At 27.6% G+C, this 27,940-nt stretch overlaps 1 protein-coding gene across 14 annotated transcripts in view; it reads right to left on the bottom strand.

Annotated features, from left to right (window-relative positions):
* Window positions 1-27,940, bottom strand: part of LOC119604279 (small conductance calcium-activated potassium channel protein) — a 245,111-nt gene that overhangs the window by 39,751 nt on the left and 177,420 nt on the right. For 3 of the 14 annotated variants that reach the window (XM_037956798.1, XM_037956800.1, XM_037956805.1), the window contains exon 7: window positions 3,719-3,854. The exons of the other annotated variants lie outside the window; for them this stretch is intronic. In XM_037956798.1, the coding sequence (XP_037812726.1) occupies window positions 3,719-3,854 (136 nt within the window). The remainder of the gene's footprint in view (window positions 1-3,718; window positions 3,855-27,940) is intronic. 14 annotated transcript variants of the gene reach the window in all.

Genomic DNA, 27,940 nt, shown 5'->3' with positions numbered 1-27,940 from the left:
AAATATTTTTTATAAAATATTAAAATGTAAAATATTTTTGATATAAAAAATCATTGAACAAACTTTTGTAGTAGTGCACTTAAATATATGATTGTATTTGTTTTTAAATATTGCAAGCTAAATTCTTAGAAATTTTTTATAAGAAAATAGATATTTATTAGAGTTAAATAAAATATTATATGAAGTGAAGAAAAGTTATATAAAATTACTTAAAAGTAAAAAGTAAAAGAAAACGAGCCATTTATAAACTAGAATAAAATAAATTATATATAAAAATTAGTTATAATAAAAAAAGAAAGAAAGACAGACATAATAAAAATAATAAGAAGATAAATGTTAATTGAAACATTAAAGGAGTTACGGAAAAGTATTTTAAAAATGGGGAATTTTGTTATACAAAACACACACATTGAAACACACACACGCACACTAAAATACAACAGAAAATGTAAATTAAAAAAATATTTAAAATAAAATAAATTAAAAGAAATTAATTTATTTATAAATAAAATAAAATTATATATAATACTTAATTTATAATTAGTTTGTTTTAGTAAAAAATACCTAAATAATTAAATAAAAAAATTTTATTTTAACTAAAATATGGATTGAACTAAAACTCTTTGTTTTTTTACTTTTTTATATTTAAAAAAAAAGTTTTTTTTTTATTTTTTTTAAATTTTATATTAAACAGTGAAAAAAAAAATAAATGGAAAAAACCAACCGTTTTTGAACTCTGTTTTACATATCTTACCACAAAAACCATTTAGTTTTATTCATTATTATTATTATTTAAATACTGGTTATGACAATGTGGTTTGGTGGTCGTGGTTAGTGGTCATTGGAAGTGGTGTTGGTTGTTTGGTGACGCGCTGGTGTTGGTTATTTCCTAATTAAATAGCTACAAGTTAGAGTTTACAAGAAACGTACTTTACGCTGATTACCCGTGGAATGTTGAAAAAAAAAAAACAACATGTGTTACACAAATTTTGTGGTCGCAGGAAATGAGTTATACACACACAAACAATTTAATAATACAAAAATGTCACAAAAAAAAAAGTGTTGATTTATTTGTCGTCAGTTAGATTATTGTGGTTTCCATCACTCACACATTTACTCTCATTTATTGTAAAAGTCTGTGTGGTCTGTCGGTCAGTTTGTTTTGTTCAGTCAAATAAACACATTTTCAAAATTATGATGATTTGTTTGCTTGTTATTGTTTTATGGTTTAGCTTCGTTTCATTAGATTTCGTTTGTTGTTGTTAGCTGTTTCCGGCTGCTTCCGGTTGGTGTTTGGTATGATTTTAATAATCTTCACCGTTATCATATAACAGTGTTTAACTTACACATACATACTATGCTTGTTTTGTACCCTCTCTCTCTCTTTCTCTTCTTTAACCCCCATTCTACCGCATATAATAAGGTAAAAACACACACACACATTAACGGTTTAATTTGCACTCTCTCAAATCCCTGCAAACATTTGGAAGATAAAACTGTGTACTTTTATGACACATCAACGGTTTAATTTGCACTCTCTCAAATCCCTGCAAACATTTGGTAGATAAAACTGTGTACTTTTTAGGCACTTCTGGAAGATAGTTTAGAAGATTTTACACATTTTTACAAATTGTGAATGAAATCTTATCATCTTCAAGTATAAGTTTAGCGAACTTCTGGAATTCAATATATCTCATAGATCTCACTTCCAGTCGTAGGAACAGAATAACGATACTTTGGCGATATAGATTGGATGCTATTTCTGGGTGCTTGTACATTTGAGGCACTTTGAGGAAGATAGTTTAGAAGATTTTACACGTTTTATCAAATTGTGAATGAAATCTTATCATCTTGAAGTATAAGTTTAGCGAACTTCTGGATGATAGTTAGAAGAGACTAGATATGTTAAAAAATACTTTGCTTTAGACTTTGTATCTTCTTATTGTGTATATTTAAGTCACTTCTAAATGTCTTGTAGAAGTTACTTTAATATATCTCATAGAGCTCGCTTCCAGACGTATGAGTAGTAGTAATAACGATACTTTGGCGATATAGATTCGAAGCTATTTCTGGGTGCATTTGCAATAAAAATATTTCAAAGTTTAAAAAATTTGGCCGACTTTTTCTGATGGCTACTCATAAACACTTCTGGATGATAGTTAGAAGAGACTAGATATTTTACAAAAACTAAATACATTGCTTTCGAATTTTCATCTTATTATTGTGTGAGTTAAAGTCAGGCATTGGAGTCTTGTAGAAGTTACTTCCATATAGAGTACATTTCCAGACATAGTAACATAATACTGATACCTTTGCGATAGACTTTGGAAGATACTTTTGGGTGATTTTGCGATAAAATATGTGGTTAAACTTCAAGCATTTGAAAGACAAAACTGTAGCAGACTTTTTCAGGTGACACGTCATAAGCACTTCTGGGTGATAGTTGAACGAGTCTAGGAGATTTTATAAAGACATTGCGAATTAATTTTGATCATCTAGATTAAAATATTTAAGTCACTTCTGGCTGATAGTTAGAGGATTCTACAAATTTTATTAAAATTGCGAAGTTTGCGTTTATTCGTTGTCTGGATGATAGTTGGAAGAGAATACACACTTCTGGACGATAGTTAGAAGATTTTACACATTGCGTGACATGTCACTTCTGGATGATAGGTGGACGAGTTTAAGAGGTTTTACAAAAACAAAATATATTGCGACATCATTTTGATCATCCAGATGTATACATTAAAGTCACGTCTGGCTGATAGTTGGAAGATTGTAAACATTTTATTAAAAATTGCGAAGTTAACGTTTGTTCCATGCCTGAATGATAGTTAGAATTGAAAACAAAATAGTTTCTTTCAGAACTTTTAGCTTTGTGTTATGTATTTTTAATCACTTTTGGGTCTCTTCTAGAAGTCACTTTCACAAGCCTAATAGATAATACATTTACGATGAACAGTTCATTCTTCTAGAAGATCAGAATAATGATACTTCGGCGATTAAATGCTCTATGAATTTAAATGACATATCATAAGAAAGCTACTCCTGAGTGACTTCTCTCTCTCTTTAAACTTTTAGGTGATACAAATATTTGGGATTTGTTGCAAACGCAAAGTTTTAAACACTTCTGGATGATAGTTACACTAGTATTAGATATCGAATAAATATACGTTTAAGTCACATCTAGATGATAGTTGGAAGATGATAGTTGCAGAAGTTACTACCAGGAGTCTTATAGCGAACGTAATTTCGTGATCTATTTGATCCCCTTAACGTATGAAAGATTCTTCTGGGTGAGTTAAGCGATAAAATTGTTTGTAGGGATTGAATTGTTACAACTTCTAGGTGATAGTTGTAGTTACAAAAATAAAATTCAATTCAATCTGTTCTTTAAAGTCACTTTTGAGTGTCTTGTAGAAGTTACTATCAGCAGTCTTATAGCGAACGTGTTTTCGTGATCGTCACAACGCATGGAAGATACTTTTGGTTGACTTTTTCTTTCAAATTGTTTGCTGGGATTGAATTGTTACTGTTTACTTGCGGTTCAATGTGTGAGTGTGTGAGTTATGGTGCAGGGTGGAGAGATAGAGATAGCGAGCGCAAGCAGTATCGTTCGTATTGTCCTGTACTGTTTCCTTTCTTTTTTTGGAATGATTTTTTTTGAGTTGTTGTTTATTTTTTTTGTTTTTTTTTTTTTGAAAAGTAAAATACTTACCACCATACCGCATGTTAAGGTAATACCACGTCCGCAATATGTATTTGGCACTATGTCACCATAGCCAACACATAAAAATGTTATGGCTGTTAGCCACATGGAGTTTAGCAAATTCGCGTGCTCCTCATCATGAAACCTGTATTAGTTATCAAACAGTTTTGTTTTTGTTTTTTTCATTGTAGGGTTTTGTTTTACGAGTTTGTTTTTGGTTTTTTTTAGCATAAATTAAGAAAAAAGAGTTTTTTTATTTAAAATTTGAATTTAAACATTCACAACACATTTATTTTAAATTTTTATTTAATGATTTTGTTAAGAGTTTTTTTTGATTGGTTTGTTTATTTTTGTAGGTTTGATTGATTGTTTCGGTTATCAGATTTTGGATTTTGTTTTCGAATTATAGTTGTTTTTGTTTTCGGATTGCAGTTGTTTTACAAGTAGTAGTAGTAGAGGTAGTAGAGTAGTTGGTAGGAGTAGTAGTAGTAGAAATGTTTTTTTTTTTGGAAAAAATTTGAAAAAAAAAACAAAAATAAATACAAATAAATAATATAGACATGATATTGTTGTTTTTGGTTTTGTTGCATAATGAATTTTGTTTATAATTTATATTCAATTAAATACTAGATATTAGTTAGAGTTTTGTTTTTTTTAATTTAGTTTTTCATTTAAATTTTTTACAGTTAATTTAAATAACAAAAATTATAATAAATAAATAAAAAATAATTAAAAAAAACTAATAATTTAATTTTTTTAATTTTATTAAAAGTTTTATTAACAAAACACAGTAAAATTCCAATTTTATATTTTATTTAAACAATAATGTTTTAATATTTATATTTCAAATTAAAAACATTTAAGGTGCAGAATTTCAAAATAACGACAAACTCTACTACACTTAACTTGTGCTTTATTTAAATATTTAAAATAACATCTAAAGTATATAGTCTATATTATCTACACATACATATGTATATTATATAATATTGAAATCACAATTATATTAAGTAAATATATGTGAAATAATTGCTTTATAATAAAATCTATATATTTTATATATATAGTATGTATGTTCATAGTATAGTTGAACTAAAAAGGATGGGAATCTTGTGATAGGTCTTGCTGTGCTACAACCTTAATTTAATAATATTCGATCTCTATGCTAAGAGTGATTTGCCGGAAGTTTTTTCCCAAAATTTCACATGATTTTAAGAAGATTTTACAGATTTTACCAAATTGTGAATTAAATCTTATTATCTTGAAGTAAATGTTTAGCTAACTTCTGGATGATAGTTAGAAGAGACTAGATATGTTAAAAAAGTACTTTGCTTTCGACTTTGTATATTCTTATTGTGTACATTTAAGTCACTTCTGGATGTCTTGTAGAAGCTTATTCATAGAGCTCGCTTTCAGAACAAAACAGGAACAGAATAACGATAATTTGGCGATATATATGGGAAGATACTTTAGCTAACTTCCGGATGATAGTTGGAAGAGACTGGATATGTTAAAAAATACATTACTTTTGACTTTGTATATTCTTATTTAAGTCACTTCTGGATGTCTTTTAGTAGATACTTCAATATATTTCATAGAGCTTCAGATGTAGGAACAGAATAACGATACCTTGGCGATATAGATTGTAACATACTTTAGCTAACTTCTGGATGATAGTTAGAGGAGACTAGATATGTTAAAAAATACTTTGCTATCGACTTTGTACATTCTTATTGTGTACATTTAAGTCACTTCTGGCTGTCTTGTAGTAGACACTTTAATATATCTCAAAGAGCTCGCTTTCAGACGTAGGAACAGAATAACGATACTTTGGCGATATAGATTGGAAGATACTTTAGCTAACTTCTATATGATAGTTAGAAGAGACTAGATATATTAAAAAATAATTTGCTTTCGACTTTGTACATTCTTATTGTGTTCATTTAAGTAACTTCTGGATGTATTGTAGAAGTTAATTCAATATATTTCATAAAGCTCTCTTTCAGACGTAGGAACAGAATAACGATACTTTGGCGATATAGATTGGATGATACTTCTGGGTGCTTTTGCGACGAAAAACGTCAAAGATCAAGAATTTTAAGGACAAAGCTGTTGCCGACTTTTCATCACTATCACTTCAGGATGATAGTTAGAAGAGATTAGATATTTTACAACAACAAAATACATTGCGTTGGAATTTTCATCTCTTTATTGTGTATGTTAGCTCTAGCTCTAAAATTTTCCAAGATATAAGCATGTTTGTATTAAATTCATTTGAGAGATATCACGCCCCCTATTGCTAGTCCGCCAATTTATTACCCAAATGTTTACATAGATGTCAGCGTTGTTTGGGCAAAATTTGAGGATTCTAGCTCTAATGGTTTCCCAGATAAACAAATTTTTGTATTTAATTTATATGGGAGGTGCCACTCCCCCTAGTCCATGTTCCTCAATCTATTACCCAAATGTTCAAAAAGTTGTTCGTGATAAATTTTAGGTTTTAAGCTATAATACGAATATACGAATTTTGGTATTTAATTCATATGGAGGGTTCCAGTTCTCTACAATGAAAGTCCGATCATTTCGCCCCCCAAAAAAGTTTAAAGTTAAAATTTTGAAATTCTAGTTTTAATAGTTTCCCAGCTAAACGTATTCGTATATTTCATTCATATGGGAGGTGCCACGCCCTCTAGTCCTTGTTCACCAATCTATTACCCAAATGTTCACATCGATGCCAGAGTTGTTCGTGCAAAATTAGATGTAATAGTTTCCCAGATAAACGAATTCTTATATTTAATTCACATGGAAGGTACCACGCCCTCTAGACCTTGTTCGCCAATCTATTACCCATATGTTCACATAGATGTTTATATTGTTCGTGCAAAATTTGAAGATTCTAGATTTAATAGCTTCTCAGACAAAAGAATTTTTGTCTTCAATTCATATAGGAGGTGACACGCCCTTGTTCGTCAATCTATTACCCAAATGTTAAAGTTGGATTCTAGGTCTCCATAATGAAACTCTCAAATGTTAACATGAATGGTAAAATTTAAAGATTTTAGTTCTAAATGGTTAACAGATAAACGAATTTTTGTTCATATATGAAGGGCCACGTCTACTATTGTTAGTCCGCCCATTTTTTATTTTTTTCTAGATATTCATATTAATACTAATGTGGCTAAAAAATAGAGGACTCTAGCTGCTATATTCTCAGTTTTCCTCGTATGGGAGGTGCCACGCCCACTATAGCTTGACCCCCATATGTCAAAGTGGGGCACTCTTCGACGTAATAAGGTCTAAATTATAAAAATGGGCAAGAGAATACCATGTATCCACTACAAATAATGGAATGATGGGTTGAACCACCAAAATCCTATGGGATGTAGTTAAGTGGAGAAGATAGTGAAACTCTGGAACAGTTTATCATGTCATTGCAAAGCTTTTGAAATTAGGAAACGAAATTGTTCTGGAGTAGTACTAAACAACTAGAGAATCGTATACCTATGACTTTATATAGAGATACCTTTCGATTATAATTTTCTTATTTATTTAAAGTTAATGTTTTTAATTTCAAGATTTGTATGGAATTTTACTGTTTTTTAACAAAAATATTTTTCATACAAAATGTTAAAAAAATTAAGTAAATATTTAAAATGAAAATAAAAAAATATTATTACAATTAAAATAAAAAATACTGACACAAAAACAAAATAAATTGAACAATGATGAGTTTTTATAAAACTTATTTATTTTGTTTAATTAATGTTAATTCTTATTTTTTTGAAACGACCTGGCGTGATATATAAATTTTTACAATTCCTATTTGGAGTTAAAATATTTACAAATATTATTTTAGTTTTTTCTTTTATGTTTTATTTAAAAGCATAAATTTTTAATAATTACATTTGTAGGTGACAAAAAAAAAAAAACTAAAATAATTGTTTTAAAAATTTTTGTTTGGCAAATTGAAAAAATAAAGCTTTTGCTAATTTGTTTTATTGTTTTAGTATTTTGATTGAATTTGTTTAGATATTTTTTTCAGTTGTCTATTCTTTTTTATTTCAAAATTAGTATTTAAATTTATATACAGTTTTATGATTAAAATTTACATGCTGGTTGTTAATGATTTTGAAAAATGAAAAAAAAAAACAAATGTAGAAATGTTTGAAGATGATGTAAAAAAAGCCAATACTTTTATACATTGAGATATTTGGTTAAAAACTAATACATTGATATTTAAAATAAAATAATTAGATATTTTCTTAAATAATTTAATTTTAAACATTTATAGCTTTAAGAAATTAAAATAAAAACTTTTTTAATATGTACAGAAAATTAAAAACATTTAGTTTTATTTAAATTTGAAAATAATAACAAAAATTATATTTTAAAACAATCCATATTTGTTAAAAATTTATTGATTTTTCAAGTCATTAAGTTATTAAAACTGTTAGTTGTTTAGTGCCAGTTGGTAAAAGTTAAAAATCTTCTTAACACTAAAGTTTCTTTAAATCTGTTCTGGTAGCTTGATTTTAAGCTTAAAGCAGATCAGTCGAGTGATTCAGAGCAATGACAATATTGATGGAAATTGTTTTAATATGTTCTTCTCTATTTAAGCTTCTAAACAGAAGTCTGTACATAAAATTGAGAATAAGTATGATTCCAACTGAGACTAACATAGTTGCCGAGAGATAGAAGACTATCAGGAAGAATTCGCAAGATACATCTATCTATCTATCTATCTATCTATCTATCTATCTATCTATCTATCTATCTATCTATCTATCTATCTATCTATCTATCTATCTATCTATCTATCTATCTATCTATCTATCTATCTATCTATCTATCTATCTATCTATCTATCTATCTATCTATCTATCTATCTATCTATCTATCTATCTATCTATCTATCTATCTATCTATCTATCTATCTATCTATCTATCTATCTATCTATCTATCTATCTATCTATCTATCTATCTATCTATCTATCTATCTATCTATCTATCTATCTATCTATCTATCTATCTATCTATCTATCTATCTATCTATCTATCTATCTATCTATCTATCTATCTATCTATCTATCTATCTATCTTATCTATCTATCTATCTATCTATCTATCTATCTATCTATCTATCTATCTATCTATCTATCTATCTATCTATCTATCTATCTATCTATCTATCTATCTATCTATCTATCTATCTATCTATCTATCTATCTATCTATCTATCTATCTATCTATCTATCTATCTATCTATCTATCTATCTATCTATCTACACGCAGAGAAAAAACATGGTTGTGGTAACCATGTTCTAAGAGCAACATATTATGGTTAAAATTATGATTGTAGTCTTAACATAATATCGTTATTGTAAAAAATTTTAATTATCATATTATGATTATATACCGTTAAAATATTTCATCATAATATTTTTCTATTTATCATAATAATATTGTTATACATGATCATATTATGATCCAATGTGTTCAAAATTTCGTTTAAAAATAAGTATCGAAATCAAAATAAATTTTACTGAATCAGTTTATAAAAAAAGTAAAAAAATGTACATATATATATATAAATAAAGATAACATACTTACAATACTTAACACACCTCGCAAATTTCAATTTGATTCACAAAATCATAACTACATTATCCTACGCAAACTGAAATATTTATACATTTAATGCTATAAACCAAATGAGAATTATTTCAACTCATTTTATTGCCGCGTAAAAAACACACACGAAAAAGTAATCTGTGTGTGCAAAAGTTGTTTTGTTGTTGTAGTAATTTGTTGATGTATCAGTAGACATATAACAACATAACATATAATGGTTATTTATAACAACATAACATACAATGGTTATATAACATAACATATTATGGTTATTTGCAAGTTTAAATGGTTGTTAATAACAGAATATGTTTTCCTTTTTATCAGTATTTAGTTGTTGTAAAAATAATTATGATTCAGTGAATTATACTCAAATTTATAATTGCCTGGAACATGAAAATGTTTACAGTAACTAAAATATTGTTAAAATCTAATTAAAATAACAATTATATGTTTTTGAAAACAATATATTGTTACAGTAAGCATGGGATAGTTGCAGTAACCATTTTGAACCATGTTTTTTCTCTGCGTGTATCTATCTATCTATCTATCTATCTATCTATCTATCTATCTATCTATCTATCTATCTATCTATCTATCTATCTATCTATCTATCTATCTATCTATCTATCTATCTATCTATCCATCTATCTATCTATCTATCTATCTATCTATCTATCTATCTATCTATCTATCTATCTATCTATCTTCTATCTATCTATCTATCTATCTATCTATCTATCTATCTATCTATCTATCTATCTATCTATCTATCTATCTATCTATCTATCTATCTATCTATCTATCTATCTATCTATCTATCTATCTATCTATCTATCTATCTATCTATCTATCTATCTATCTATCTATCTATCTATCTATCTATCTATCTATCTATCTATCTATCTATCTATCTATCTATCTATCTATCTATCTATCTATCTATCTATCTATCTATCTATCTATCTATCTATCTATCTATCTATCTATCTATCTATCTATCTATCTATCTATCTATCTATCTATCTATCTATCTATCTATCTATCTATCTATCTATCTATCTATCTATCTATCTATCTATCTATCTATCTATCTATCTATCTATCTATCTATCTATCTATCTATCTATCTATCTATCTATCTATCTATCTATCTATCTATCTATCTATCTATCTATCTATCTATCTATCTATCTATCTATCTATCTATCTATCTATCTATCTATCTATCTATCTATCTATCTATCTATCTATCTATCTATCTATCTATCTATCTATCTATCTATCTATCTATCTATCTATCTATCTATCTATCTATCTATCTATCTATCTATCTATCTATCTATCTATCTATCTATCTATCTATCTATCTATCTATCTATCTATCTATCTATCTATCTATCTATCTATCTATCTATCTATCTATCTATCTATCTATCTATCTACTATCTATCTATCTATCTATCTATCTATCTATCTATCTATCTATCTATCTATCTATCTATCTATCTATCTATCTATCTTATCTATCTATCTATCTATCTATCTATCTATCTATCTATCTATCTATCTATCTATCTATCTATCTATCTATCTATCTATCTATCTATCTATCTATCTATCTATCTATCTATCTATCTATCTATCTATCTATCTATCTATCTATCTATCTATCTATCTATCTATCTATCTATCTATCTATCTATCTATCTATCTATCTATCTATCTATCTATCTATCTATCTATCTATCTATCTATCTATCTATCTATCTATCTATCTATCTATCTATCTATCTATCTATCTATCTATCTATCTATCTATCTATCTATCTATCTATCTATCTATCTATCTATCTATCTATCTATCTATCTATCTATCTATCTATCTATCTATCTATCTATCTATCTATCTATCTATCTATCTATCTATCTATCTATCTATCTATCTATCTATCTATCTATCTATCTATCTATCTATCTATCTATCTATCTATCTATCTATCTATCTATCTATCTATCTATCTATCTATCTATCTATCTATCTATCTATCTATCTATCTATCTATCTATCTATCTATCTATCTATCTATCTATCTATCTATCTATCTATCTATCTATCTATCTATCTATCTATCTATCTATCTATCTATCTATCTATCTATCTATCTATCTATCTATCTATCTATCTATCTATCTATCTATCTATCTATCTATCTATCTATCTATCTATCTATCTATCTATCTATCTATCTTCTATCTATCTATCTATCTATCTATCTATCTATCTATCTATCTATCTATCTATCTATCTATCTATCTATCTATCTATCTATCTATCTATCTATCTATCTATCTATCTATCTATCTATCTATCTATCTATCTATCTATCTATCTATCTATCTATCTATCTATCTATCTATCTATCTATCTATCTATCTATCTATCTATCTATCTATCTATCTATCTATCTATCTATCTATCTATCTGATCTATCTATCTATCTATCTATCTATCTATCTATCTATCTATCTATCTATCTATCTATCTATCTATCTATCTATCTATCTATCTATCTATCTATCTATCTATCTATCTATCTACTATCTATCTATCTATCTATCTATCTATCTATCTATCTATCTATCTATCTATCTATCTATCTATCTATCTATCTATCTATCTATCTATCTATCTATCTATCTATCTATCTATCTATCTATCTATCTATCTATCTAGCTATCTATCTATCTATCTATCTATCTATCTATCTATCTATCTATCTATCTATCATATCTATCTATCTATCTATCTATCTATCTATCTATCTATCTATCTATCTATCTATCTTATCTATCTATCTATCTATCTATTCTATCTATCTATCTATCTATCTATCTATCTATCTATCTATCTATCTATCTATCTATCTATCTATCTATCTATCTATCTATCTATCTATCTATCTATCTATATGACCCGATTGGTATACTCGTCTCAAAACTTCAAATCTAAACCTAAATTCATTATGTTATGAAGAAATTTTATGTCCATCGAACTGAATACTCAGCATTTAAAACAGGTTTTCAGGGTAAATGGCGCAGAGTTTCAACGTTAATCAACACACAACACAGCCTGTAGTGGCCTAGGTATATTTCTTAAGATTTGATGCATTGCTCAATAACTCTCCAACCTAACCTTAATTTACCCAATATGAATTGCATTTAAAATGAAAAAAATTTAATTCAAGTTAAAACACATTTAATTAAATTAAAGTAAAATAAATTAAATTAAAAATACTAATACTGGTTAGATTATCTAACATGATAATTATAGACATAAAAAATGTTCATAAATATTAGTTTAATTTATTTAGTTTAGTTTTCTTTTGTTTAACAGTTTTATTATTATTATTTAAGATTATTTCAATTCACACAAAACAAAAATGTATAAATGAATGTTACAAGAAAATGTCATTTAAAATTTTAAATAAAATTTAAAAAAATACTGATAATACTTCATAAAATGTTTTGTTTGTATGTATGATTTCTATATGAAATACATAGACATTAATAAATGCAAAATATATGTATAGAAATTTAAATAATTAAATAGATTGGAAATAAATTGTAAGAAAAAAATAAATAAATAGAAAAGTAGAATGTTAAAAAAAAGTTGACATAAAGGAAAAATTTCAATTCAAAATTAGTTTAAGGAGAAAATTGTTTTAAATAAAACACAATTAGATTTGAAAATTTGTTTAAATGTAGAAGGCATTTCAGTTAAAAAATAAGTTAATTATTTTAAAATTTTAACTTGCATTGTTTTTTACGTAGGAATCTCTTAAAGAAGATTGAATATCTGTTTAAAGTAGGACTAACGGAATCAAACTAATGTAGTGCAAGCAGAGAAGACAGTGGGAGCGATGTTATTCTCAATAACACATTTCTTTTCCATGAATGTACTTTTTTTCGATAATTTTTTGAAATTTAAAATTATTGAGTCTAGAGTTATGTAATTGCACAATAAAAAGTCTATCAAGTTTCTTGACTCTGTATTTATGCTTTTAAATTATGTAATTAAAGCTTTAACTCTTTGGTATTATTTATATGATTAGATACATTTTAATTTTTTTTAATTTAAAATTTGTTTCTTTTTGCTTCACAAAAGCATTTATTTTTAATAAAGCTTCACTCGACTATTTTAGCTTTCTCATTAAAATATGTGGTACATTTAATGAAGTAAGTCGTGGTTGAAGAGGTTTTTAAAATTTTAGTAACAGTAAAAGCTTTACAACTTATTTAGCTTAAAAGCTTCGAAACTGTAAAAAGCTCTTTTATAATTTAATATACATCGTTTCACTGGCCTGGAATTTCAAACATTTCGAATTATTTAAAAGCTTTAATATCTTTAGGATTTCAGTTTTGAAAAGCTTTGTATATATTTGAAGCTTTATTCGACTATTTTAGCTTTCTGTTGAAAATATGACGTACATTTAATGAAGTAAGTTGTGGTTGAAGAGGTATTTAAAAGTTTAGTAACAAAAGCTTTACAACTTATTTAGCTTAAAAGCTTCGAAACTATAAAAAACTCTTTTTTAATTTAATTTATATCGTTTCACTGGCTTGGAATTTCAAAAAATTCGAATTATTTAAAAGCTTTAATATCTTTAGGATTTTAGATTTTAAAAGCTTTGTATATATTTGAAGCTTTACTCGACTATTTTAGCTTTCTGCTTACAATATGAGGTACATTTATTGAAGTAAGTTATGGTTGAAGAGGTATTTAAAAGTTTAATAACAGTAAAAGCTTTACAACTTATTTAGCTTTAAAGCTTCGAAACTATAAAAAGCTCTTTTTTTATTTAATTTATATCATTTCACTGGCTTGGAATTTCAAAAAATTCAAAGCTTTAATATCTTTATTATTTTAGATTGTAAAAGCTTTGGATATTAGAAGACTTAAAACCTTTACTATTTAAGCTTTTAAATTTCATTATTAAAGCTTTTGATGCAAGATTTTAAAGCTTTAAGCTTTTTAATAGAGGAAAAGCTTTTTAATTGAGAAAATTTATGAATTTTAAAAATAATTTAACGAAAAATTTGTAAAACTTTTAAATCAGAAGAAAACTGTATAAGTTTGTTGTTCTAGAAGCTGTTTTAGAAGTTGTTTGTGTAGGCCAAACTTTGGTCTGTTTTACCTTTAACTAAAGAGCTTATGAGCTTTTCTTCGTTGTTTGAGAAATTAGTTTGGAATATAATATGTATTGCAAATCATTTGAAAAGCTTTAGTATAGATATTTTTGGAACTAATGAAGCTGTAAACTTTATTAAGACATTTTGAAGAAATTAAGCTTTTTACTAAGGAGCTTTTCTTCGTTGTTTGATAAATTAGTTTGGAATATAATATATATTGCCAACAACTTGGAAAGCTTTAGAATTGATATTTTATTGAAATGTAATGAAGCTGAAAACTTTATTAAGACATTTTGAAGAAATTAAGTTTTAAAGTTTTTTTTATAGCAGAAGCTTTAATGCTTTTATTTAGCTTTTTAGTTTGTAGTTAATAAAACTTATTAGGTAAGCTTTTTCTTAACAAAAAGGAACTGCAAAAGCTTTTATATTTATAAAAGAGAATTGAAATAATAAAATCCTTTAAATGCTTTCTAAATAGTTAAGCTTTTGCTAAACAATTTGATGACTTAATTAGTTTCAAAGATTTTAGTATTTAAAAACTATTTTTCAAAAGAAATGCCCTTACACTTAAAATAACATAAATTAAAGTATTTTTTAAATAGTTTTAAGATTAAGACATAAACTTGTTTAAAAAAAAAATAACTTTATAGGACTAAAAATTATCAGTTATTTGGAGCACGTGTTTTTGGCTAAACTCCATAAAAAATGTATTTAGTTTTTCTCTTGTATACATGTATATTGGCCTCCTCTCTAGCACACAGATTAAAATGTAAATATACATATTTATTTGGGAAATTGTTTTATAAAACACATAGACGAAGATACATATAAAATAAATAAAATATTTAAAAAAAAAGAAAGACATAAAATTATACAATATTTATTTAGACGAAAAAAAAAACTTGGAAATACACAACTATTGGTAAAATATTCATACACACATTTAATAAAAATCATACCAGAGTAACACTTTTGTTTTTAGTTTTGTTTTAGACTCTTATATATTTGTTGTACGTTTCTTTTTTTTAAGTTTTTTTCTTTCTCAGTATTTTAGGTTGGTTGTTGGAACTATTGTGGTAGTACTTTTTGTTTGAGACTTTCTGGGTTCTTACGATATTGTAGTAGCATTTTAAATATGGTTTATTTATTCACAAGAAAAAATATGATAATAATGGTTTAATATTCCATTTATTTTCTTTTTTTTTGTTTATCTAAAACGTTACAGGCTTTTAGTTCAATCCATAAAACATAAAAGATTATAATAATAAAAAAAAATATCCAAATAAAAACGGTGTCACTTTTAGTAAAGACCTTATTTAAAAACTTAAAATTTTAATAAATAAATAAAAAACTTTATTTTAAAAACCAAATCTTATAATAAAATTAAAGTTATGGGAAAAATTAATATAAAATAATAATAAATGAAATCTTAAAAATGTAAATAAAAACTTAAGAATTTCAAAAAATATGTTTTAAAACACTTTTTTATTATACAACAGTTGAAATAGCTTAAAATCAACAAAACAGAAAGGAAATACTTGTTTACAAATACATATAAAAAGTTATTAAAATTCATGAGAAAAAAAAAGGTAGCAAAGAGGAGTTAAAAAAGAGCTTAAACAGGAAATAGAAAACAATATATAGTTGTTGGCTTTTTCTTTATGTAGTTAACGACAACAGTATTAGTAATACTTATAGCTGTAGTAGTAAAAGTGAAAATACGCATAAGAGCAAAAAACAACGTAGCAGCAATAGTTTTCTTTTTTTAAATATAGTTTTTGCGTTTTTTGTTTATACTAGCTTTTTTTTGCTTACAACAATTTCAACAGTTATTTTTTATTATACAATATTATTATTACTTATAGTTTTTTTTATATATGATTATGTTTTACTCAAGCTTACTTTTATACAAATTATATAATATTTTGCTTTTTTTTTTTGTTAGTATGTAAAAAAATATCCTACACCTACAAGCGAATGGTTATAAGTTAGACAAGGGAACTCGCATAAAATTTAGATTACAGTTTTAAGTTTTTCTATAAAACTTTGCTCTATATTAGATAAAGTTTTTCTATAGAACTTTGCACTAGATTAGAGCAAGTTTTTCTATTAAACTTTGCAAGTTTTTCTATAAAAGTTTGCTCTAGATTAGAGAAAGTTTTTCTATAAAACTTTATTTTAGACTAGAGCAAGTTTTACTATAAAACTTTCTCTAGATTAGAGAAAGCTCTTCTATAAAACTTTGCTCTAGACTAGGGCAAGTTTTTCTATAATACTTTGCTCTAAACTAGAGCAAGCTTTTCTATAAAACTTTTCTATGGACTAGAACAAGTTTTCCTATAAAACTTTGCTGTGGAATACAGAAAGTTTTCCTATAACACTTTGCTCTAGACGAGAGCAAGTTTTCCTATAAATCTTTGTTCTAGACGAGAGCAAGTTTTTCAATAAAACTTTGCTCTAGACTAGGGCCAGTTTTTCTATAAAACTTTGCCCTACACTAGAGCAAGTTTCCCTCTTTGCTCTAGATTAGAGCAAGTTTTTCTATAAAACTTTGTTTTTCTATAAAACTTTGTACTAGAGTAGAGCAAGATTTTCTATAAAACTTTGCTCTCTATTAGAGAAAGTTTTTCTATAGAACTTTGTTCTAGACTAGGGCAAGTTTTTCTATAAAACATTGCCACAGATTAAGCAAGTTTTTCTATAAAAGTTTGCTCTAGACTAGAGAAAGTTTTTCTATAAAACAAGTTTTTCTAGAAAACTTTCTCCAGATTATAGCAAGCTCTTCTATAAAACTCTTCTCTTGATTAGAGCAAGCTTTTCTATAAAACTTTTCCCTAGGCTAGAACAAGTTTTTCTATAAAACCTTGCTTTAGACTCGAGCAAGGTTTCCTATAAAACTTTGTTCTAGACTAGAGCATGTTTTTCTATAAAATTTTGTTCTAGACTAGAGCAAGTTTTTCTATAAAACTTTGTTCTAGAATAGAACAAGTTTTTCTATAAAACTTTGTTCTAGACTAGAGCAAATTTTTCTATAAAATTTGTTCTAGACTAGAGCAAGTTTTTCTATAAAACTTTGCTTTAGATTAGAGCATGGTTTGCTATAAAACTTTGCTCTAAACTAGAGCAAGTTTTCCTATAAAAGTTTGCTCTAGATTAGAGCAAGCTTTGCTTTAAAACTTGGTCTAGATTATAGCAAGTTTTTCTAAAAAACTTTGCTCTAGAATAGGGCTAGTTTTTCTATAAGTTTAGTGCAAGTTTTCTATAATTTTACTCTAGGCTAAAACAACTTTTTCTATAAAACTTGGCTCTAGACTAGAGCAAACTTTTTTCTAAAATTTTGCTCTAAGCTAGTGCAAGTTATTCTATAAAATTTTCTCTAGACTAGAAAAAGCTTTTCTATAAAGTTCGCTCTAAACTAGAGTAAGTTCTTCTATAAAACTTTGCTCTATACTAGAGAAAGCTTTTCTATAAAATTTTGCTCTTAACTAGAGCAAGTTCTTCTGTAAAACTTTGCTCTAGACTAGAGCAAGTTTTAGATAAATCTTTGTTCTACACTAGAGCATGTTCTTCTATAAAACTTTGCTTTATAGTTGAGTAAGTTTTTCTATAAAACATTGCTTTAGATTAGACAAGTTTTTCTATAAAACTTTGCTCTAGATTAGAGCAAGTTTTCCTATAAAACTATGCTCTAAACTAGAGCAAGTTTTTCTTTGCTCTTGACTAGAGCAAAGTTTTATAGAAAAATTAGAGCAAATTTTTCTATAAAACTTTGCTCTAGACTAGAATTTAGCGTTTAATTTGTAACTATATATCAAGATAATAGTTTTGGTAAAGACGTAATTTGTTTCATTAGTGCTGGATAGTGACTGATAGTCTAAAGTGATTCATACATTCCTTTACTCCTAAATTTTTACTTTATTTATTCATTTTGAGCTAGACAAATAAAGGGACATGGTTCATTTATTTTAAAACTTTTGATGTGCCATTGGCAGACGGTTTAGAAATAGTAATAAACATTGTTAGAGAGAGAGAGAAAGATTTAGATAAAGATTATAAAATATATTTTGTGGCATTAGAAAAATCAAAAAGGTGACTCAAGGCTGTAACCATTATTAAGGTGTAGGGTAAAGCAAAATATTATATATAATAACAGACTCTTTAGATATAAAAAAATATGTAATATAAAATACATATAGAAAAATAAACGTTATGTTATTTATATAAGAGTAAGTGTAAGTACAATGTACATGTACATGTGTGTGTGTAGGAGTAAATAAGTAAATGTGGGTTTTATATGCATATGTAGTTATGTGTTGTTAATATGAGTGCAAAAAGTTTACTTTTTTTACTTGTGTTTGGTTTTTATAGTTATATTAAAGTATATTTTTGTTTATAAATGTTTTTAATAATAAATACAAAAGGAAAAAAGAAAATAAACAATATTTTTATTTAAATATTTAAATAAATTGTTTGTTTATGTAAGAAAAAAAATATTAGAAAAAAGAGCAGTTTTTTTGTTATGTAAGGAAGAAAATAGTTATAAAGAAATAAAAGACAGTTTTAAGAGTTATAGTAGAAAAAACAAACCTGTTTTAAAGGAGTTAGATAAGAGAAATTTAAAGGATTTGTTTTATAAAAAAAAAGAATAAAAAGAGAAGTTAAGGTAAGTTCATAGTAGTAAAAAATTTATGATATTATAGATAAAATATTATTAAAAAAGAGTGTATGAAAAGTAGTGTTTAAAAAGAGAAATTTATAGGTGAAAATAAAATCAGCAGAAAAATAAATATTTGAAAAAGAGAAAAATTAACTGCAGAGGACGTGGAAATTGTAGAATATTAAAAATTTTGCTAAAGAAAAATTTTGAATTAAATATGAAGATATTTAAAAAAGTTTAATAGTAAAATCTAAACATTTTAGAATATTTTTTTTTAAATTTTGTACAGTATTTAAAAAAATTATGTAAAATAATACAAATTAAGTGTGTAGAAAAAGTGTTTTTGTTTTAAAAAAGTGTATTTTTGGCAACAGTGTTTTCATTCCTGGAAATTTGTGAAGTAAAAAAAATGTTAAATAGTTTACTTAAATCTAAATTAAAGCTTAAATTATAATTAGTGACTTATATTCTGAATTTAAAACTGATTTTATGTTTGAGGCTAGTGTATAGTTTATAACATAATATTAAAATAACAATAGAATTCAGTACTTAGTTTTAGAAGGTAAGTTTTAAGGTAAGTTTTCTAGGAAACTTTCCTTTAGATTACAGCAAGGTTTTCTATAAAACTTTGCTCTAAACTAGAGCAAGTTTTTCTATAAAACTTTGCTCTAGACTAGAGCAAGTTTTTCTATAAAACTTTGCTCTAGACCAGAGCAAGTTTTTCTATAAAACTTTGCTCTAGACCAGAGCAAGTTTTTCTATAAAACTTTGCTCTAGACTAGAGCAAGTTTTTCTATAAAACTTTGCTCTAGACTAGAGCAAGTTTTTCTATAAAGATCTGTTCTGGACTAGGGTAATCTTTTCTATAAAATTTTGTTCCAGATTAAAGCAAGGTTTTCAAATTTTCTATAAAACTTTGCTCTACACTAGTTTGAGTTTTTCTATAAAACTTTTCCTTAGACTGAAGCAGGTTTTTCCATAAAGCTTTGCTCTTAACAAGATCAAGCTTTCCCATAAAACTTTTCTTTTAAGCTTTGCTGTCGATTGGACTACAGAAAGTTTTCTATGAAACTTTGCTCTAGACTATATCAAGTTTTTCTGGAAAACTGAGTTTTTCTATTAAGCTTTCCTCTCGACAAGATTAAGCTTTCCTATAAGGCTTTGCCCTCGAAGAGATCCAGCTTTCCAATGGTTCTCGACTGCAGCAACTTTTTTCTAGCAAAGTTTTTTAAAAATCTTTGGTCTAGACTTGAACAAGTTTTCTATAAAACTTTGCTCTAGACTGAAGCAAGTTTTTCCCTAAAGCTTTGCTCTCGACTAAAGTAAGTTTTTCTATAAAACTTTGCTCTAGACTAGAGTTACATTTACTATAAAACTTTGCTTTCGAATAGAGGAAGTTTATCTATAAAGCTTTGTTTCGACTAGAGCTAGATTTTCTTGAAAACCACGCTCTCGAATAGAAGAAACTTTGCTCTCGACTAGATTAAGCTTTTCTATAAAACTTTCCTTTCGAATAGGGAAAATTCTACTATTAAGCTTTGCTTTCGATTGGAGTAAGGATTTGCTCTTGACTACATAAGGTTTTCTATGAAACTTTGCTCTAGACTTGATCGAGTTTTTCTAGAAAATTTTGCTCTAGATCAGAACATGTTTTTCTATTAAACTTTGCTCTCGACTAGATTAAGCTTTCCTATAAAGCTTTGCCCTCGACAAAATCCAGCGTTCTAATGGTTGTCGACTGGAGCAACTTTTTCTAGCAAATTTTTTTTATAAAACTTTGGTCTAGACTTGTACAAGTTTTTCTATAAAACTTTGCTCTAGACTGAAGCAAGTTTTTCTTTAAAAATTTGCGCTCGACTAAAGTAAGTTTTTTTATAAAACTTTGCTCCAGACTAGAGCTATATTTACTATAAAAATTTGCTCTCGAATAGAGGAAGTTTATCTACAAAGCATTGTTTCGACTAGAGATAGATTTTTAGAAAAACTCGCTCTCGATATTCTTGAAAACCTCGCTCTTGAATAGAAGATCTCTCGACTAGGGTATGGTTTTCTACAGAAGTGTTCTCTACACTGGGGCAAGTTTTTCTGTAGTATAGAGTATGTTTTTCATTAAAATTTTGCTGCAGTTTAGAGACGGTTTTTCTTTACAACATTGTTGTAGTTGTAGTAGTAAGCAAGCTTTTCTATAAAATGTGGGGAATGTGACGCATATATGGCAATTGGTGGGAATAGTGTAAAGCTGGAAAATTTGGTATTTATTGAAAGAAGCTTTATTTGGAGTCATAAATTTTGGTAAAAAAATTTAAGTTTATATTGTGATACTAGTGTTTATAAGTGAATTAAAGACTTTCAAGCTATTTTGTGTCTGGTAGCTAGGGTCAAACGAAGTCTAATCATAAAGAAATCAAGTAGTATAATTTAGGCGCCATGAGCCTATTCGGGTCTAAATGAAATTACGAATCAATCTTAACTATTTTCAATAGGCTTCGTCCTTAGATTAAAATAGGTATATATGCCAAATTCCATCTATTTGTTTTGAAAATTGCGACTTGTAGTTTGATTACAAGATTTGAAAGGACAGTCGGATGGATGGACATAGCTAAATTGTGTTGTATTTCACAAAAAAAAACGCCTTTCAAATTATACCATTATATAACAAAACCGGAACTAATATGTTTTCTATTTCGGTGAAAAATTCGGCATAAATTTTATTTAGTGACATGTGTTAAACAAGCAGCAACGGTCTTTTTGATTTATATTCCCTAAAACAATACAATTTCCTTAACCTAAAACCTTAACGAATGTACATTCAATACAAATTATAACCATTTAATTTGACATCTCTAGCAAAACACACACATACGTATTAAACTCTGTAATAAACTCTGACAACACAGCACTAAACACCTAAACGTATGTGGAATACATTTAACTTTAAATATAAAGTATACGCTCCGCACACAAATCATATGTCATTTAATGTCATTCATGTGTGTCACCAATTTGAAAATTTGTGTTTGAATCAATGACAAATTTCTACACTAAACTTTTAAGACCTTCTTTAGAAGTCTGTAGAAAGAAAAAACAAAAAAACATTTAACAAATAAATATTCTTCAATATAAATTACCACAAAAAGGAAATATTTACTAAATTTATAGGCGACCTTTTTCTTCTACATTTTAGCTTTTTATAGCTTTTTAAATACTTAATTTTGGTTAATTTGTAATAAAAAAAAGTAACGTGAAGAAATTAGGGGAACAAATTAAGAAATACATGAAATATAAAACAAAAAACGAAAAACGTTTTCCGGTGAGTTATTCAAATTATAAGAATTCTATTGTGGTTTTTGGTCTTAGCGTTTCTAAAAGCAATTGCTTACTTTTGGGTGACATGAAAAGAAAAATATTAATTTATAGAATTTAACATAGAAACCACAAATATAAAACTTTTATTAACGACCTATAGTGTTAAAGGTCTTTAATGCAGTTGGCTGGCATGTGTTAAGCAAATGCTCGTAAATAGCTAATTTCTTTTTGTTTAACTTAAATTAGTTATAAAAATTATTTACGTGTGTGTTACATTTAATACACCTCTGTTAACGCCTTCCTACCTTTTTGCAGGTGTAAGTTTAATTTAGGAAATTGATGTTTGCAATTAAATAAAGTCACACTTTTTGTTTGTGTGTGTGCGTGTGTGTGTGTGTGTATGAGTGATATTAGGATTTTATTAGCGATTTTCTTCTATGCATTAGTTATAATGTAATTTGTTATTGTTGTTAATTGTAATCAATGTAATCATTATCATGCCACATTAGCTTGTATTATGTAGCAAATTTTTGCTCATTAAAATATTTAATATTGCCTTTAGGAAATTTTGTTTCGTAAAATTAGCCTTGCAGCTGTTTAGCTGTGGTTTTGATTAGTGATTAGAGTAGGATAATAAGTATTATGTTTGTTGTAATAAATTTTCTTAAATTAAAATTGAAGGCATATGTATTTGTATATTAGAGTGTCCCGAGAAACAGCGTTTTTAAGAATCTCATGAAGAAATGCTTCTCAATCCCAGACACGTTCATCTGGTTACTCTTATAAAGATTTAATCTCTTTATTAATAGAAAAATTGCCAGGATTTGTCTTCTTTACTTGTAAATAAGTCCCTTTACAGGTTCTTAATAGTGGTAATATATAATACCGGAGAGCTTAACCGGGTCATTGGACGACCGCAAGCTTAGAAATCTCGTTCTCATTTTAATACTAACGAAAAGGGCCTCTTTATCGAGTTATGGTCCTCAATATACACATAACGTTCTTTCCATCGTTCTCGTGATCGTTTTGTTATCTTGAGTTCAGCAGTCAATGAATTTTTTCCAGTTTCTAGTTGTAAGGACCCTATAGAGAGTCCTGCGAGCCTTTTTACATAGATATTGAGAACTGTAATCGATTTTGATTTGAGCCTTTAGACTTTTAATGACAAAAAATTGCATTAAGGCAGAGTCCCAGTTGAGAGGTATCACCTTCGTGAGAAGGGCATAAGTTTGTCATTCCGTTTGTAATTTACATATTTTATAGTTTTCCGACCCTATAAAGTATTTATATTCCGAGTCTTTATAGATGACTGAGTCGAATAAGCTCTGTTAGTCTGTCTGTCTATCTGTCCGTCCGTCCGTCCGTCTGTCTGTCTGTCTGTCTGTCTGTCTGTCTGTCTGTCTGTCTGTCTGTCTGTCTGTCTGTCTGTCTGTCTGTCTGTCTGTCTGTCTGTCTGGCTTGATGTATTGCGATCCCGGGGTAAAGAGGTGCTAACAGTACCTCAAGTCTGCCGGGACCATAAACTGGTGATGTCACTTCACTCCTCGGCTAGTCCTTGATATGATTTGACATGGGGTCTAACGAGAGCCCCACATAATCTGGTGCAACTGGGTGGCCAGTTGCTCTCAGGACAGTGTCCTGGCTGGTCAGTTGATTGAGGTTTCTTCGGAATCCACGTAGTGGCTGTGGTTTAAACCTAAACTCGCAGAAAGGGGGTGCTTGGTTAAAAGATTGATACGCGGTGAAATATAAATTTTCGGGATAAGTTTTTGTTACCGCTTCTAGTTTCTAGGAGAGGTACGAACCACAGGGTAAGGCTGTGGATTAATAAAATTTTTGAATTCAGCTGATAATGCAAAGATTGGGTATGTGTTGGAGTGAGATGTACCATCGAATCCTGGGTTGTATCTGTTGAGATGTCGGAAGAAAGAATGGAGTGATGATTGAAGTATCGTTTAAAGCTGGTTGATGCGTTGTGGAGTTGTAATACCTTAATCTTTAGTTTATCGACTTTAGGAGGTTCAGGAATGCACTGGGGTGAGTCTTTAGATAATGAGAATGTTCCTAAGGAGAGTGTTCTATCGACTCTAACCAGTGAATGCCTTTTCCTTTGTATCGGTTAGATTGAGCTTCCTCATGACACCTGTTATTCTCCAACGGGACTACTATGGCAAGAGATTAAATACCTCGAGCACTCGAGCAAAGTGCACGTATACTATATATATATACTAGAAACATGAAATTAAGTCCCGGAGTAAATGATAGCTTATAAAATGAGACTTTTTGGTACTTTTTCGTTCTTCAAAAGGTACTTTTTGAATTTTCTATAATATTTAACCTCGAAACTTGAAATTAAGCATATAGAGTCCGGAGTAAGTGAGAACCTAGAAAAGGGTACGTTTTGGTACGTTATCGTTCTTCAAAATGTACTTCTTGAAATTTCTTAATATTGAACCTTGAAACTTAAAACAAGGTATATAGATCCCGGAGTAAATGAGAATGATACTTTTTGGTACTTGTTTTTCAGTCTATTCTAAAAATGAATCACTACTATCTTGGTTGATACCCTCACTCAACAACTAATACGCTAGAAATTATCTTTGTAGCTCAACTGAAGTCTTCTCTCCAAAGTTCAGGTGTTACTATCCATCTACACTTATCCATTAATAGTTTTAAAATCTCTCCGATAGAGAACCAAAATCGTACAGATAGCTCATTACCGATATCTGTTTTAATTGCAGTTAACATGTAACTAAATGTTGTTGTTAATGTTTATTTATAGAGAGTTTTGGTGTGAAAAGTAAATAAATGTTTGTGCCCTGGAGTTACGTTTAGTTTTTATTGTTCTAGAAAACAGCAATAGAAAGCTTTCTCTCCATTGCAGAAAACTTTCATTGTAAAAGATTTTTCTTTCAAATTTAACAAACTTTTCTTGTATTTAATGAAATCAGTCGATATAAATAGTGGTATTCATTACAGTAAAAGTTTTTGAGGCGGGTAACAAATATAAGTTTTCAAAAAAGTTTTGTAGTTTAGCTAAAGCTTTTTGACAAATAATTGCCTTCTTAACCCTTTTATAAGTATTGCGATACCCTACACTATTATGCGTTTGTGCTGATGTTTGTAACACCCAATAATATTGGTCATACATCCACCTTAAAGTATACCGTCTATATCCGTCCATCTGTCTGTCCGCCTGTCTGTCTAACTGTCTGTCCGCCTGTCTGCCTAACTGTCTGTCCGTCTGTCTGCCCGTCTGTCTGACTGTCTGTCCGTATGTCTGTTTGTCTGTTTGTCTGTCTGTTTGTCGATCTGTCTGTCCGTCTGTCTGTCTGTCTGTCTGTCTGTCTGTCTGTCTGGGTGTTCATGTAAATTTTGTGCGCACGCTACAGGTCGCTATTTTCAAGATAATTTGATGAAATTTGACACATTCATTCAATCCAAGGACGAACGTTATTAAAAATGGTTGAAATCGGTCCATTATTTCGTCTATCCAACAACCGTTATTATATGTACAACCGTACCGCCTGAGTAAACTAAAATTTTATATAATTTGAAATTTTTCATTAAATTAACTCTTACAATCTTACAATCTTAAAGAAATATACATATACACTTACACACTTATAAATAATTCTATGATACAACTACACACTGACCTCAATACATAATTGATGGGAAATAAAAGTAAGTTTTATTTCAAAATTTTTATTTAAGGTTTTGTTGTAGTTGTTGTTTTAGTTTTGTTTTATTAAGTTATTCTTAAAACAAAAATTTTTATACTTTTATTGTTTTATTTTATTGTTTTTTGTTTGTTTGTTGAAAAAAAAGAAGAAAAGTATTATAATTTTTTTATAGTTCATTAACAACAGGGTGTTGAAAGTGTCGTTTAAAGTTAGGGGAAACAACAAGACATTTTTTTTCATAACCAAATAACAACAATTAAAATTGTCTACTGGATTGTAAAATAATATTGAGTAGAGTAGAGGAGGTGGTATGTTAAGGGTGGTTAAACATTCCATAACTAAAGGTATTAAAAAGGGGGCAGGTGGGGGTAGTAATACTACTTCTAAGTTACTTTTTTTATAACAAAACTATTATTAAGAAACAAATAAACCAAAATCGATTTATTATATTAATTAATTTATTTGTTACAAGTGGCGTGTCGTTGGCTTACTTACAGTTTTATTAACTTGACCAAAAAGTTATTAACAAACACGTGTATTGCCAACTTATTGCCTTAATATAAAAAGACAATTTTAATTAATTTTTGTAATTTTTTTTATAGGTTCTCTTTCCGCATTGTTTTCTCAATTTCATTTTAAATGTTTCTTTAATTAGGTTCTTTGGAAGTGGCTTAAGTATTGGGATTTTAGTTTTGTTCTTTAAATAGTTTAAGTGTGTTTATTCAATTAAATTTCAAGTTTATACTCTAGTAGTAGTTTTAATCTAGGAAAACATATACTTATTTTTTGAAAAAGCAGCAAATCAAGTAGTAGTTTTCATTTCCTTAAGAACACTTAACTAAATAAATTTATTTGATAGAACTATTTAAAACATGTATTCTTGTTTTTTATTCATTCTCAGTTCTTTGTGAAACATTTGCTATCTATGTATGTTTTCTTTTGGGAAATGCTTTCTTATTTTTTATTCTTCTACATTTCAGTTGATTTTTTTAAGTGTTTTTAAACATGCAGCTAAAATAAATTAAAAGAAACTGAAACAGGAAAAAACAACACAAAACGAAAAACGTTATAAGATAAAAAAAATTTTATTAGTGTGAAATAAAAAAAATGTTTACAATTTTCTACAAAAAATTAAAAATGGATTTAAACATACTCGGTTTTATTTTGTTGTTGGCCAAAACGTTTAAATTTACATATTTTTAATTAAGTCTCTTATGAATAATAAATTTTATATTTAGAATAGGAAAAACTAAAAGAAATGTTAAAAATGTTTGCCGCTATATTTAGCTTAGAGAAAGATTGGACTGCAACGAATTTTAAAAATCCTATTAAAGAAAAAGCTCTGTTTCTAATTAGTTAGTTTGAAAGGAGACTGATGTGAGCTTTTAACCAGTGCCTCGAACCCATTACCTCCGGACTAGAACGCTAACCACTAATCTACCGGAGGCCACAACAATATATGATGAGCCTCTAAATTTCAATGATATACATATATAAAGCTGTTATTTTGAAGCTTTAATAAAAGATTTTAATAGAACTTTATAAAAGTTAAAAATTGATGAAAGAAATTTATGTTTTTCGAACTTTTAAGAAAATTTTTCATAAGAACTTAAAAAAAGCTCCTCATGAGAGCATTAAATACAACTATTCATAAAAGCTTTAATAAATATATTTTCATAGGAAGTATGTAAGAAGTTTATTCTAAGTTCTTTAAGAAAAGCTCTTTATAAGTTCTTTAAAGAAAACTCCAGTAAGATTTT

The sequence above is a fragment of the Lucilia sericata genome, unplaced genomic scaffold (assembly GCF_015586225.1).
Source record: "Lucilia sericata isolate MDLA Ls3-8-SP2 unplaced genomic scaffold, ASM1558622v1 Contig000378F_arrow, whole genome shotgun sequence".
Classification (NCBI taxonomy): Eukaryota; Metazoa; Arthropoda; class Insecta; order Diptera; family Calliphoridae; genus Lucilia; species Lucilia sericata.
Note: the sequence above shows the minus strand (reverse complement) of the source record. Positions and strands in the feature narration are given on the sequence as shown.